At 34.5% G+C, this 15,292-nt stretch overlaps 2 protein-coding genes across 8 annotated transcripts in view; one reads left to right on the top strand and one right to left on the bottom strand.

Moving 5' to 3' along the window:
• Positions 1-1,645: 1,645 nt before the first annotated feature.
• Positions 1,646-7,243, top strand: LOC107933661 (1-deoxy-D-xylulose 5-phosphate reductoisomerase, chloroplastic). Of its 4 annotated transcripts, XM_016865927.2 has the most exons (14): positions 1,716-2,091; positions 2,268-2,449; positions 2,622-2,708; positions 3,038-3,163; positions 3,250-3,312; positions 3,610-3,759; positions 3,953-4,020; positions 4,279-4,390; positions 4,514-4,618; positions 4,798-4,919; positions 5,231-5,377; positions 5,725-5,799; positions 6,616-6,808; positions 6,888-7,243. In XM_016865927.2, exons 1-13 carry the CDS (start codon positions 2,001-2,003, stop codon positions 6,782-6,784), a joined length of 1,497 nt encoding a protein of 498 aa, XP_016721416.1. In that variant the 5' UTR covers positions 1,716-2,000; the 3' UTR covers positions 6,785-6,808; positions 6,888-7,243. The 4 variants fall into 4 exon arrangements, with proteins under 4 accessions (XP_016721417.1, XP_016721418.1, XP_016721416.1 ...); XM_016865928.2 differs by lacking the exon at positions 5,725-5,799 and having other exon boundaries at positions 1,646-2,091; XM_016865929.2 differs by lacking the exon at positions 3,038-3,163 and having other exon boundaries at positions 1,713-2,091.
• A 1,974-nt stretch (positions 7,244-9,217) lies between these two features.
• Positions 9,218-15,292, bottom strand: part of LOC107933634 (serine/threonine-protein kinase ATM) — a 50,837-nt gene continuing 44,762 nt past the window's right edge. For all 4 annotated transcript variants that reach the window (XM_041076898.1, XM_041076899.1, XM_041076900.1 and 1 more), the window contains 12 exons: positions 14,904-14,998; positions 14,704-14,812; positions 14,335-14,424; positions 13,535-13,614; positions 13,361-13,439; positions 13,062-13,108; positions 12,882-12,981; positions 12,179-12,310; positions 11,144-11,278; positions 11,007-11,072; positions 9,609-9,752; positions 9,218-9,527 (listed from right to left, as the gene is read on the bottom strand). In XM_041076898.1, the coding sequence (XP_040932832.1) occupies positions 9,450-9,527; positions 9,609-9,752; positions 11,007-11,072; positions 11,144-11,278; positions 12,179-12,310; positions 12,882-12,981; positions 13,062-13,108; positions 13,361-13,439; positions 13,535-13,614; positions 14,335-14,424; positions 14,704-14,812; positions 14,904-14,998 (1,155 nt within the window). In that variant the 3' untranslated portion in view covers positions 9,218-9,449. The remainder of the gene's footprint in view (positions 9,528-9,608; positions 9,753-11,006; positions 11,073-11,143; positions 11,279-12,178; positions 12,311-12,881; positions 12,982-13,061; positions 13,109-13,360; positions 13,440-13,534; positions 13,615-14,334; positions 14,425-14,703; positions 14,813-14,903; positions 14,999-15,292) is intronic.

The following is a 15,292-nucleotide window of genomic DNA, read 5'->3' as shown; positions in this document are numbered from 1 at the left end:
AGTACAGATATACAACTAATGGAGAATTGGAGATAATAGCTTGTGTATATTAAAATAAAAATGTATAAAATACATAAAAAAATAAGTTTTAGTTGAGTGGTAAATTTAAGATTTTACTCAATCAATTGGTATGGGTTTAAATCCTACCATATGCATATTGTAATTGGTTTTTGTTAAAATAAAAAGACTAAAATACCCTCAAATATTATAATTTATTTTTATTACAGGATGACATTTTCGTAATTTTTAACTGAATTGATAACCCGATTGAGGGTGATACCAACTCAATAAAATACTTAATACTCGAATTCATCATATTAATTTTGTGGTTGAAAATAATTTTTAAAAAAATACAAATATTATATTTTAAAAGAAAAATAAAAATAAAGTCTTGTTTTTAAGTGAATAGTTGGTTTTAGTCAAGAGTTATTTCTTAAAATAGAAAATCTAAATATCCCTAATTTATTTTTTAATTATAATATAAATTTAGCTTTTATATGGTTTCTTTAGGTAAGGTAAGTTGGTGTCAAAGATTTTGAGAGTTATTTTTTTTATATGACTAGTGTTGCTGACCTTAGATTTGTGGATGCGTAATTGAATTTTACATTTCTTTTACCCAAAAAGAAAAAATCCTATTTTAGGTGAAAAAAAAGTAGCTAACTATATTTCTTTAATTCAATTAAAATATAATTTAATTAAAATATATAAGATTAATTTAATAATTTTATTGATTGATTTGGTGTTAATTTAATCCGTAATACTAATTTAATTATACACTTAAATAATAGTATAGATATACAAAAATTAAAATATAAAAATACCTTATAGTTAATCAGTTAGTTTATAAAATAAAATAGTCTAATTTTCTAATTCTTTAATTGATATCCCTTAACCTATCACATAAAATTCAATTGAAAATTTTATAATAATAAAAATTATTATGCATGCAGTAGTAGATATTGCCAAAAAAATATGTTTGGTACCTATAATGTTTGCGCACCCACTACGTGATAGTGGGTATTTTCTTTATTCAGCAATATAGTTTTTTTAAGTGAAACATATAATAAACGTTTTCGTAGTTCTATTTCAAAATAATTAATTTATCATCATTCCTTTATCCTCTCGTCTTAAAAAGTCAAAAAGTATAATGTAGTATATTTAAGCATGTATTACCATCCCACTTCTTCCATTGCTCACTCAGCAAACCACCACCACCGGCCGTCTTCCACTTCCACTTCCCCTTCACTCATTTATTCCAATGTCTCTACTTCCCAAATTTAATTAAGATTTAATCATAAATTTGGCCACCAATATTTACACGTTTTATTAAAATATCTTAATATATTATTAACTTTTAATTTTTTTAATTCATTTTTTCTAACAGATTTTAAAGTTTTATTTTTTTTCCTTTTAAAAGATTTTAATAGGTTTGTTTACTTTGAAATTCTTTTGCTAAGTTAAAATTTTTTAAAATTAAAAGTTATTTTTTAAATTGAATGTATTATTTTTTTATTTTATTATTTTTCGCGTGTAAATATATGTTTTTGTTTAAGTTTTTAATTGTATGGGTGTTATTTGACTATTATATCAATTTCAGTAAAAAAAATTATTATAAAATTGATTAACAAGTTTTTTATGAAACGACCGAGGGAGATGAGACCATCATCCATCATCTTGGGTCTTAAAGAGTAAACTACCAAACCATGGTGGTAACTGGTGAGAATAGGTGTATGTTATTGATGATGTTACCGTCCCAATTGTCCCATTGCCTAACTATATATATATATATATATGCTAAAAACAAACGCCAGCAGACCACCACCACCATCCTTTGCCACTTCCCAAACTCCCCCACCTCCACACATTAATACCAATTCCTTATTCAAAGAGTTCTCAAAGTTTTTTCTTTTGGCACCCCCACTTTTCATTTCTCCAAAGCCTAGCCTGGTGTGATTTCCTTTTTGTTTTGAGTTAAAAGGGAGTTCCTTTTCACAGTTGTCATGGCTTTGAATTTGGTTTCTCCTCCTGAAATCCATTCTATCTCCTTCTTGGGTTCTACTAAGTCCAGCTCCTTCTCCAAGCTATTTCCAGGTTTTTTTTATTTTTTGCTGCAACTTATCCTAGTTTCATCCTTTCTTTTTTCCGTGTTTGGTTTCCTAGACACCTGGAAAACTGTTTTTATTTGTTCAAATCCCTGAAAATGCTTCTCTTTTAGTTTCTTGGGTTTGGATTGTATTTTTAAAGATTGTTGTTTTGTGAAATTTAAGGGGGTTTTGTTTTGAAGAAGGACTGTGGCACCACGTTTGGGAGGAAAGTTCAATGTTCAGCTCAGGCTCCTCAACCACCACCTGCATGGCCTGGACGAGCTTTTCCAGATCCCGGACGCAAAACTTGGGATGGCCCCAAGCCTATCTCCATCGTTGGTTCAACTGGTTCCATTGGAACTCAGGTGAAATGGGGCAAAGCCAAAAACTTTTAATTATTACATGCTAAAAGCAACTTTTTGGCCTTTTACGATTAAACTATCTAGCGGCCATTTGCCTATGTAGCTTTTTGCTCCAGTTTTAGGCCTGCATCGCACTTGATCAAATTGTTTAGAATCACAATTTGGTGTTTTGCAGACGTTGGACATAGTTGCAGAGAATCCAGATAAATTCAGAGTTGTGGCGCTTGCTGCTGGTTCAAATGTGACCCTTCTTGTTGATCAGGTAACAATTCAGTTTTACCGGCAACTTGTAATGCGTTAGTGTTTTCTTACATAAAAACTATTTGGAGATGTCAACCTTGGGCTTGAGTAGCTTGATTCATGGACTAATATGATATTGGTGTCATCATGACCTACTGATACTTGAGTCATCTGTGGTTCTGTAGTATAATCTCATATAAACTGGTTTCAGCAGATGCTTAAAAGTGTTACAATCAATATGATAGAGTCTGATAATTTGTTCTTATAAGATTTAAAACATGAATTGAGTTCTTGCTTTAATGAATAGGGAGTAGCAACTTTGTAGGCTGATAATTGTTCTGCTTATTAAAGGTTAAGACATTCAAACCTCAATTGGTTGCTGTTAGAAATGAGTCTTTGGTAAATGAACTAAAAGAGGCTTTGGCTGATATGGAGCAAAAGCCTGAGATTATTCCTGGGGAATCAGGTGTTATAGAGGTACCTATCATTTAGTTCTTTGTTTCTTTTTTTTAACAAGATAAAGCAACTTTTAGTATTTAGATGGTTTGCTTAAAATTTTCCAGGTTGCTCGCCATCCAGATGCTGTCACTGTAGTTACAGGGATAGTAGGCTGTGCAGGATTGAAGGTACGCACTGATATCTGCAGATATATCTCTGCATCCTCCATGCATAGCTTCCTTTGTATCCACTGAACAAAGTATGTTCAAGATATTATGAACTACAGTTTACCGTCAACCATTCGAATATTTATTAGAAAGAGAAGTGAATACTTTGTTGTTTATTAGTATATATTTTTGCTCGAACTACAGTTTACCGTCAACCATTAGAATATTTATTAGAAAGAGAAGTAAATAGTTTGTTGTTTATTAGTATATATTTTTGCTCTGCTAAAATCCTGATCTTTTATTTTTTATATTTTGTAGCCTACAGTTGCTGCAATAGAAGCAGGCAAAGATATTGCTTTGGCCAATAAAGAGACCTTGATTGCTGGTGGCCCGTTTGTCCTTCCTCTTGCTCACAAACATAAAGTAAAAATTCTTCCAGCTGATTCCGAACATTCTGCCATATTTCAGGTGTGGACCATAATACAATGAATAAGATTATTTGAAAATCGCTCATATTTCAGAGATTATTTGTCAAATGTGTTGTTTTCTTGTCAACAGTTGGCTGTCTTTGCTCTTTTTTTGGTGTAACTTGTTGCATCAACTTGCTTAACTCATTCTTGATAACTACAGATCAAGCTCATAGAATCTTGTGTTTCTTCAGTGTATTCAGGGATTACCAGAGGGTGCACTTCGGCGTATTATTTTGACTGCATCTGGTGGGGCTTTCAGGTGTAGAATCATAATATAAGTTAGAATGATTAAGTTTGTAAGTTGAAAGCCTGATATAATGAACTGTTTACTTGCTGACATCTCCTTACTTTCTGTCCTCAATTGAAAAGAAATTGACATTGTTAAAACTAGGCCTGGATGTGCATAAACATGAACTTCCATTTCGATTATATTTTTTACTGAACATTTAATATAACTTGCTTTAACATTGCTAGAAAGAAGCTGTATTGAACAATTTGCTCATTTATTCCCACATAGGGATTGGCCTGTTGATAAATTAAAAGAAGTCAAAGTAGCTGATGCTTTGAAGCATCCTAACTGGAATATGGGGAAAAAGATTACTGTGGACTCTGCTACCCTTTTCAATAAGGTTTAGTTTTATCAAACGTCTTATTCAAAATTACAAGCATTGTACTTTTTAAAATAGTATATCATCATTTTGATGTCAACCTAGTCTCAATTACTAGCATTAAGTGATTTGTCTATTTGACAGGGTCTAGAAGTCATTGAAGCTCATTACCTATTTGGAGCTGAGTATGATGATATCGAGATAGTAATTCATCCGCAATCTATTATACATTCAATGGTTGAAACACAGGTGTTACTCTTAACTTAATCTTGTTGGCTACTTCTTCTTGGTGATGTTACAAATGTTACATGCTGTTTACCTTTTAGTTTGTGTGGGACCTGTCCCCTTGAATTGCAAGATGTGGAGAGCATAGAATGGAATTAAAATTTTCATTCCCATCATTATTTTTGCATTTTCTTGTTTTGAAGGATTCATCAGTGCTGGCTCAGTTGGGATGGCCAGATATGCGCTTGCCAATCCTATACACTATGTCATGGCCAGAAAGAATTTATTGCTCTGAAATAACTTGGCCTCGCCTTGATCTTTGCAAGTAATTAGTTTGTCTCCTTTCAAAATTTACTTCACCGCTAATTTAAGTTTTCAAAGTTTGATAGGTTTTCATTCGACTTACAATTAACAGTAATAATACTTGTGATGATAATAATAATGCTAATAACCTGATGCCAGCAGGTTTGATATAACAGTTTATTGAAACTTTTGAAACTTTCAAAGTTTATTCGATTTACAAAATTTACTGCATGTTACCTTTGAAACTTTTGTTGGTTGAAAAAGTAAGTTTATTGAAAATGCATTGCCTCCATACTCATTCTCATGGGTTAAGTTGGTTGATGGATGATGCAGGCTTGGTTCACTAACTTTTAAGGCTCCTGACAACGTGAAATACCCCTCCATGAGTCTTGCCTATGCTGCTGGAAGGGCTGGAGGCACCATGACAGGAGTTCTTAGTGCAGCTAATGAGAAAGCTGTGGAATTGTTCATAGACGAAAAGTAAGTCTTTTGTTTCCTGATGTTATCTTGTTAGCGAATGTTGCTTTCACTTTACAGTTTTATGTCTGGGTTCTGCCTTCACCTTTTATGGAATTTTGAGTTTTTTTTATAAGGTTAAAGCATGAATTCGGTCCCTCTACTCAATTTCAATGAATCGAGTCCATGTACTTTTATTTAAAAAAAATATTTATGGACTAATTGATAGCAAAAAAAGATTCTCCCTTTCTTATTATCCACCTTAGGCCTAGCTGAGAGAAGTAGCAAGCTCTAGTTGATTCATCCAACAGTTCTTCCACCAAGGGATTAGAGATCTTTCCTTAACCAAAAGATTGTTGCATTGCCTATAGGTCTGCCCAGCCTCCTGATGATGCCTGCATCATTCGTCTCAACAACCATTTTCTCTCTCTCTCATCTTCTGTATGGTAAGGTATCAGTATGGCCTTATTTTGACTGTTTGAGAATTATCCACCGAGATGGTCTTATGGTCATGCTACCTATGAGATAGCTCCTCCGAAATTTCAAACAGCAGAGCATAGTGAGCTATATGTCTTTGGAGGTCCTCTGTCTGTGTGTGGTTTGCATTTTGATTTTGACATGCATTGTTGGTAATGGGAGTCATAATTGAGGTGCTTGTCAACAGCAGACTGCATTGACCTGTAAAGTCCCACACAATTGGCCTGATTTGCTTGAGCCACTCTACCCCCAGTACCTATTCACAGCCCATGAGAACTAGCACCAAGAAATCAGTTTTTTTGCTGTGAACTTCATGCCCACATTTAACTGCTTCACAAGTATCCCTATCTAGGATCTTGTCACCATGTGCTACTGTCACACTGCACCCAGCAACAGACCAAGTGTGGAACCCCAACCTCTTGATCAAAGATTGGTCAATGAAGTTTATGCTAGCATAATCAATCAAGCGAATCACCTTGAGGTGCTTAATTCTGCCTTGGGTACTCATACTCTGAGAATCTTCAGTTCCCAGTAACTCTTGGAGTGATATGATTGGCCGTGGCACTCAGCATTGTTATTCACGAACTCTTTGTTCTACACAAACCGAGAATTCTTGAGGTTCTGGTGGAACTTTGAATCATCTGCTGGTTTCTTATAGTGTTGGGATTCCATACATGTGTAGTAATATTTTTATCTTAATTTATGTTGCTCGGACATGGGTATGGACATGATCCTCCTGTGGATATCGATGAATTGGAGCTAAATAAATTGTTACCCAATTTCAGGATCAACTATTTGGATATTTTTAAGGTGGTGGAATTAACATGTGAGAAGCACCAGGAAGAATTTGTGGCCACTCCTTCCCTAGAGGAGATTATACATTATGACCTGTGGGCTCGAGACTATGCTGCTAGCATACAACAATCATCTGGTCTGAGTCCCGTTCTTGCATAACTGATGGCTTGCACATGTTACAAGGTGAATACCCTACAAAACTCGTGTACAAATCTTTTCATGTGTATTCGTTACCTAATAGATTTCTCCCCTGCACCCCCAGACCAAACCAGGCTCTATCTTGAAGACTCGAAAGTTCTCAGTTTATGCAGAAGGCTAGCATTCTTTCAAAGATGCCTAGTATCATGTGTCTCGATCTGAAGATATTGATATCATTCCCCCGTTTAGTTGTATAATGTCCAATTTAGAAGTGGCAAATTAAAGAATATAGAGCATGACATGTTGCGGTTGGGTGTAAACATAGGACAAATGCGAGCAATCAGTAGCAGCCTCCGCTAAGCAGGGTTGTTTTTATTACATCTAATTGATGTCATGTTTATGTTTTTTTTTTTAATGATATCATTGTACTGAAAGTGTTAAAATATTTATATAAAACTGACAGGTTAATAGTGCTTGGCATATTTGTGAATTTAAATTATGTTTGGGTTCTCCATTTGAAATCATCCAAGTGGTAATGTTTGGTATAAATATTTAATTAGATAAATATATAATCGGAGATCTGAGCAAACTGACAGATTGTGGCGGAAGAGCAACTAGAGTGACATGCGTGCTTGAATTCAGGAGTGGGCAGAAGTTGAAATGGGGATAGAGCGGGGAGAAGCTAACAGGCTGACAGTGGTGGGATGAAACGGTGGTGGAGCAAAGCTAAGAGTCGAGGCGCGATGCAGGGATATAAACAGTGAGGAAGTTGTCTAAGGAACTGAGGAGCTTTCGCAAGTGGGAAAAGATGAGATTCAAGGAAATCAAGGTAAATTTAGGACTAAAAGTGAAAGAGCTTTTGAGTGACAATAACCTTCGCCGGGAAAATGGCTTACACCAACGGCAACAACTCTCCCTCAAGAAAATAAAACAAGAGTCAATTCTATTTCAACTATTGAAATGATGTGTGAAGAACTCGAACAGAAGAAATTTACCAGAGAAGAGAAGAAGAGAAGAAGAGAAAAGAGATTTCCAGAGAGAAAGAGATGAGAGACGAGAGATGAGCAAACCAAGCCACTGAATTGCATAACAATTTTCCCCCATGAATGGTGCTTAAGAGGGAAACTAACGATTTCTGTGAACAGACTGGCAAGCTGTTAAATAATAGTTGCCTGAAACACACTGTTTTCATTAAATGGTATTGACTCAGAACGTTTCGTTTTGAACACGACTCAGACCCTAGCTACAACGGACTATTTCATTAAAGTTTCTAACGCCAAAAACGCAGCGTTTAACAATTACACTAAAAAATGCAATAACAGAAATAAAAAAAAATTCAAAACCACAAGACTGGTGCTGCATCCTTCCATAACATTCCAAGACCGTTGCTTGGAAGTTTCAAGGACATCAAATAGTTCCATCTTTATATGGCTTCTCCGTCAACAACGATTACTCACCAATGTGGAACAAGTGAGGCGAGGGATCGGACATGATAGCTCTTCTTTATTTTGCGGACATGAATCAAAAGATGTTCTGCATGTGATTAAAGATGCCCGCAACGAAATAAGTATGGTTGAAGGTTATTTCGGTAAGTCATAGTAGTAATTTTTTCTCGAAAATCTCCATGAGTGGCTAGCTTCATATATTCAAAACCTCTTGAGGCAAACCGTGGGAGAGATAAACTTGTTTTGCCTCTTTGGTTTGCTTGCTTGGCGTATATAAAAAAATAAAAATATTTACTTTTTAAGATGTAACTTGAAGCCCCTTCAAAATTGTTAAGGTCTTATGATTGGGCTAAAGAGAATGGCTCTAGCTCCAACTCACAATGAAGACTTATTATTGCGGCATGAAACTAGATTTGAGAATTTCTTTACCAAGTAATTGAATCCATTTAGGCATTGATGGTGCCGTTAAAACAAACTCAGGAACTGCATCAACCGAGGGAGTTTTATGTGACAAAAATAGATATTAGATTCTAGGGTACAAACCTTATTTGAGGTAGTGTTCAATCTTTGATGTTAAATTTTGAGTATTCTGAATGGTCTTGTTCTTCTTTAAGGCCATAGGTACCAAAGGATGATGATTCAAAGTGACTGCTTGGAAGTGATAAGATTCTCCAAAGACACTTCTTCAACAGGATCAAATTTTGCTTTGATCAAGCTTATCCAACAACTTTTGAAGCATGTCAATCACTGCCAAATTATTAATCCTCTAAAAGATATGATAACAATCCTTTACTTTGATAAAGCTAGAGATGTTTTTGTTCAGCTTAATATAATGTAATTCAACAGTTCTGTTTCTTTTCAAAAAAAAATAAAAAAAGGGGTTATCTTGAATGACTTAAAACATGTCGATTTTTCAATCTTTTTGTTTGGGATTTACTTATTAGTATTGAATTGAAAAGCAAAGTGTTAACCGATTTGACATCAGGTTTTTAAGTCGTTGGCAAGAATGCAAGAGAATTCAAATTTTATAAAACCAATCTTGAATTTCGGAAACCCTAAAATTCCCAAATAAAAAGAAATCCCGTAATAATTTCTTGTACAAAATGTACAAACACCCAAACTCAAACCCTCAAGCCTCATTAAAAAAAAATACAAATAGAGAACCGCCTGTACAAAAACATGATTGGGTGTAAATGTGGGGGGGGGGGGGTTACCGGTGAAAAAAGAATACGGAAAAGGGATCACATCCAAGCTCCCCATCCAGGAAACATCTGACATAATCTCTCAGGATCAATGGCATCTTGAATTAGTTGCTGAACCTACATCACATTAATCAAACATTTCAATTTGAACTCCATTGATTTAGGACCAACAATGCGACAGCTGAAATTGAATATTACCTGCCCGTGGACACTTCTCATTTCACCTTCTTCATATCCATCTAACTTTTGTTTTACACGCAGGAGAGCACGTGCAGCATCCTTATTACCTTCATAATCATCTTGGGAACCTTCTATGCTTGTATCCAAATCGTAATCTGTTTCCTGTTAACCAACAAGTGGGAAAAACAGAGAATATATGCTGTGAGAAGATAAGTATCATTTCCAGAAACATATGTCAAAGCATTTCAGCCAATTTACTGTTTACATAAAAGTGCTGGTTCTCTGATAAAAGATTAAATTTGGTGATGACTCCAAGTGAACTATTGCTCAAATAATTAAGCTTGCACTTTGGAACTTTTTCAGAAAATGGTTTTGAATTTCAATTTAGTGCAAAATGCGTGATAAACACATAAATGTAATGATATCAGTGATTATTTTTCAAATTCATTAATTTGTTAGATATTCATTTAGCGGTGAAATTGAAATTCCTATAAATATACTTGCGATTTTGAAATTCATATTTTAAATCTTTCAATATATGATATTGAATCTTAATTAATTCACAAACACATATATAATCCATGATTTCGATTCCATAATTTATATAACAAAGGGAATCCATACATAAATTTCCGAATTCATGTTTCCAAGCACAGCATAAGATGATAGTATAGAATAGATGCTACATCTTAGCACCAATTGTCAGTAATGCAACACCTAAAATTGGACTTTAATTACTGGAAAGAGAAACTGAAACCAAAGACATAAGAAGGCGAACATCAAGTACTAGGTATCGAATCCCATCCTAGTAGGACACTACTTAGTTTTGGACAGTGTTGTTGGAACCAGACGGGATGAACCAGGAACTGGTTGAATTAGCTTATAAATTTTAATATATATTTTTAAATTTATTAATGTTATGAATTTTTAATTAATTAATTAATTGTCATTGGACCAAGGCCAATTGGTCGAACCAGTTGAAACGGGAATTAATGGTCTGACCAGTTGACCACCGGTCCAGTTTTTGAATCATTGGTTTTGGAGGCGAGTAAACCGATTGGACGCCCCAAGTTACCAAAATTTGACTTTCCTGTACTCCAAAGAAAGGAATACCCAACAGGTGGCCTATTTAATGAATCAGTCCCCAACTAACTAGTTCAATTAGATTATTTACATACCTTAGGTGGCTTAACTGAGTTGTATACATACATATTACAAACCAGCTATAAAATAGAATATGGAGGCGAGGGACTATTATTTGTTTATATAAATGGTAACAATTATGAATTTCTGGTCTATCATTAAGCCAGCAGTTAGGTTGGGTTTTAATTGCCAATGTCCATCATCTTGCTCTTCGTTTATCTCAACCAAAAAAATTTTGAACTTCAATGCAAAAAATATTGTTCAAGAAAATACCTTTTGACGCTGCAAAGCCTTCAGGGGTGATAAAGCCCACTTATAAAGAGGATCATGGATAAAAACCTGCAAAGGGTTTTCATCATCAGGAAAGGATACTTAATGTGGGGAATTTAAGTTGTCCACGAAAGTCATACCTCGATAATAGTCATTAGAGCTTCTTTGTTTGTTCGCATTACAGAGAGAGTTTCCTCGCAACATTTTCTGAAAACACCTTCCACTCCAGCAGCACCCATGCCATCGATGATGTCTCTTGTTAGCCTGAACGGAACCTGGCACAATTAAAGGAATAAACGGTGAGAAATACTAATAGCTGACAAATCCTTGAGGATTTGTTGACTCGAATAAAGGAATTCAATCCTAGATTCTCCAATATTGTACACAGATAAATATATAAACAAGAAAGACCATTTCTCTCAACCCAGAAAAACCATAATATCTTGTCTCTGAAACCTCAAATCCATCCCAAACTTAGACCAATCAGTTAAACAAAGAGAAGAATGAGAAGCTTCGAAATCTTCTTACTTCAATAGAAAAAAGTTTGATACATGTTCATTTGCACATTTAGGTAACCATTCCTTATCACATTCTCTTTACTCAAGGGTAAGTACAACACAATAAATCTGAGTTGTTGATTTGGGTGCTACTGATCACATTACCAATGGGTCATATCACTTCACTACATATACTACATCTCCCGGAACCAAAAGAGAGTTACCAATGGTAAAATGGTGTCAAATTGCAGGAAACATAATTACTCCCCTCATACCCCTCTCCCCGAAACCTGTGCTACACGTGCCTAAACTTTCTACTAATCCTTTGAACATCCATAATTGACAAAAGATCCAAAGAATCTAAAATGCAAACTAGCTATGTCACCTACGGATTGTTTTTTGTAAGGAATTGATTTGGTTGACTTAAATCAAGGAGAGATTACAATAGTTGTGTTTCTTCCCTTATTTAGTTGCAAAAATCTGGCCATTAATTTTCGGGTTACTCCTAAGAAAGATTTCCTTCTAAGCTTTTGTAATTTAGTTTCCTATGGGAGTGGTGATTGTACGAGATAAGTTTTAAAGTCTATTTCACAGAAATATGTCAGATTTCTCATTAATTAACAATAACTGAAAGAAGTAATGAGAGAAAAAAGAAAGTTAAATTATGGAAGAAGCTACCCTCTCTGGTGTCTTGAGCATTAAACCTTGTTCAAAAGCAACACCAAGATCAATGTGAACAACTTCTGCTGTGGCCTGATCAATCAAAATATTCATAGTATGTCTATCTCCAAGGCCAACAATATAACCCACCTGAAACAAAGATGTTTTCAGTATTATTACATTTTGTGACAGACTACATTGTCCTGCGAAGAGGCAATGAATCAGAATTTAATTTGAATCGTTATTAATAATTTTTTTTATAGAAGTTACTAATACTCAAAAATCAGAAATAGTACCTTTTAAAACATAAATAAATAATTCAAAGGAAAGAACTTAAACATGATTTTCTTGGAAATAATACAGACCAAAAATCCTCCAAATGGATGAACTTATTCCATTTATCACTTTGTTCTAACGATTTATATCAAAGTGGAATTTGTCAATATGGAGAGAAGAAAAGAACTTTACTTGTTGGAAACAGAATAACTGCCCATTTTTGGCAACCCATTGTTCTAAAAAGAGTATATCTATCAGTGCAAAAGACATGGGAACTAAGCTTTTTGGTTCATTCTTTGTCTTTCCATCTATTTATGTTTGGATTAACGGGATCATGTCCTAGAAGGTTAAAAAATGAATAGTTGGATGGCATAACAAGGGGAAACAATTCTTGACTTTAACATGAATAGGACATTAACAATAATGCAGAGCAGAGTATGCCTACCATTGAAGTAGCTGCTACACTTCGCGTGTAAGCTAGTCTTTTCTCAAACCAATCAGCTGGTTGAAGAAATCTTTCTAGAAAAAAGTAATGCATGACAGGTCTGCAAAAAGCCTCTAGTACGTTAGGATTTGAAAACCATAACAATTAAACATAAGATCTCTTATATTCCAAAGTTTAAACCTGAAGGTCTCACAAACTTCCTGGAAGGCTTTGCGCTTGTCTTTTTCCTATCATCAAATAAAAACAATATCAGGTAATTTTTATTTTTCATCTGCCAATCTCCATGGAGAAGAAGGGTTAGAAATGTTTCTTCAGATAATTAGAACATTTAGAGCTTACAGAAATAATCCAACTGATTATCACAAAAGAGATAGAGCAGAGGAAGAAGGGTTAGACATGCAATCCAAGCTGGTTAGAAATTTTACAGCAACGGAAAACTACTGTTTTTGATGAAACAATAGAAGGGAAAGGCAACTTGCATTTGACATGTGTTCTCGGCATTTTAGAAATGACCAGTCTCCGATTCCATAGCGACCATGTGCACCGCCATTCCTATTGCTGAAAATTGATGATATTGAGTCATTAAAGTTCGTGTCTTATCTCACAGTCAACTGGCAATGCTATGGGACTGGAACTGTTGTAAGTTAACAAACCTTCCTATAAGATATTCCCCAAGAGGAAGTGTGCCATCAACCCATTCAATAACACCAGCACTTGGAGTGAAAGGAACAACCTAATTCATCAATAATAATGCATTTATAATTCTGAAAGGAAATCAAATTTTAATTAAAATGCACAAACATATGTACTTAAATACAGAACTAGCCAGCACTGCAATTCTTTTTTCATCTTCCATGATTTACTTGGTGAAATCACCACAGAGCCAAAAATCAAACAAAACCTTATAATCATTCAAGTTCTTCAAAAAGAATCCTCAATCCCCATGTCTCTCTCCATTATTTTCAAGTATATAATCAAATTAATCATATGAGCTCTATAGCAAACAATTGAAAGAACACAATAAAATGGTGAAATTGTATAACCAATGCAAGGGAACCTAGCATCTCTTACGAAATTCCAATTGACGAGAAAAAAACAACACTGCATAGATGCCATCATCAATATAAGTACCTTCTATGCCATATCAGATGCCTCTAAAGAAGGAGAACAGGGAAAAAGTACAAGTAAAATAAAGAGAATTCAGATATACATGACTATACAACCAGAAGACATGCTTGTAGTCTTTCCAAGGACAATGAAAACCCAAAAGAGTTCTTAAGTTTCAAAACTACAGAAAAGGAAAAAGGAAATTTATAAGCTAATGATCATCTAAACCAAGATTTCAAAATTATGAAACAGAAGCCAATTCTTTGATCCACATTGAAAATGAACCTTCAGCTAAACAAGCGTGAAATAATATTTCATTCTTGTTATAAAAGAAATGAGGAAGTACCTTGTATGTACGTATGACTAATCTCCTTTTCCATGTATCGCGATGATTCTGTAGGAAAGTATTTACTAGTCCAAAAAATTGTTCCATAACCTAAAGAAAAAGTACTCACAGAGTTTATATTCAATTTAAATGATGCATTCCTCAAAAATGAAAAAGATGCACAACATGTGCTCATACGAGACTTCAGACTAGTTTGACTGAACTTTGACATGATGTTTCTAAAGTTTTCTGGCCAAATTTAATGACAACAGTATAGACTTTTATATTTAATGCTGAAAGGGACTGAGAAGATAGATTTCTGAGATTATATCTTAAGATTGACCATGTCACCAAGAAGATACTGAACAGATGGATAGAGAAAATTCTTACAGCATCTTGTCTTAGGTCATCATTCCCAGATTTTGCGAGCTGCTTGTATTTATGACCATCAGAACCCAAGCATTCAACCACTTTTGGAGCATTTACACCATTCATTACCCTGCTTATAACATCCATAACAATTAGCATCCATAGCTATTATACTGAAAAATGAAGATATAATCTCAAACAATTAAAATTGCCAAATGTACATGACCGAGTCTGCCAATCCTCTGAAGTATGGGAAAGAGCCTTCACAGTATCGACAACTACGGTCAACTGGAAAGCTAGCTGTCACTACAGGTACCTATCAAAATAGAATAATCAATGTTTAGCATCCCAGTAGCAGCATTCAAGAAGTAAAAGTTGCACTAAATAGCTGCTGAATGAAGTAAGAACTAAAAATCCAAAACAAGGTAGCTGCTAAAGAAAAATTTCTTTCCACCAAGGATCAAGAAATAAAGAAAACCAGTTAGAAGAAACTGTCACAAAAAGCCAAACTTGAACTGGTTTTGGATAACAGTTACTTTCCAGTTACAACAACATGAACCAAGCATGAGTTAAAAAGATCAAAAGTCAAATTTAAAAAATTTCAGATTAC

This window comes from Gossypium hirsutum, chromosome A09 (assembly GCF_007990345.1).
Source record: "Gossypium hirsutum isolate 1008001.06 chromosome A09, Gossypium_hirsutum_v2.1, whole genome shotgun sequence".
NCBI lineage: Eukaryota > Viridiplantae > Streptophyta > Magnoliopsida > Malvales > Malvaceae > Gossypium > Gossypium hirsutum.
Note: the sequence above shows the minus strand (reverse complement) of the source record. Positions and strands in the feature narration are given on the sequence as shown.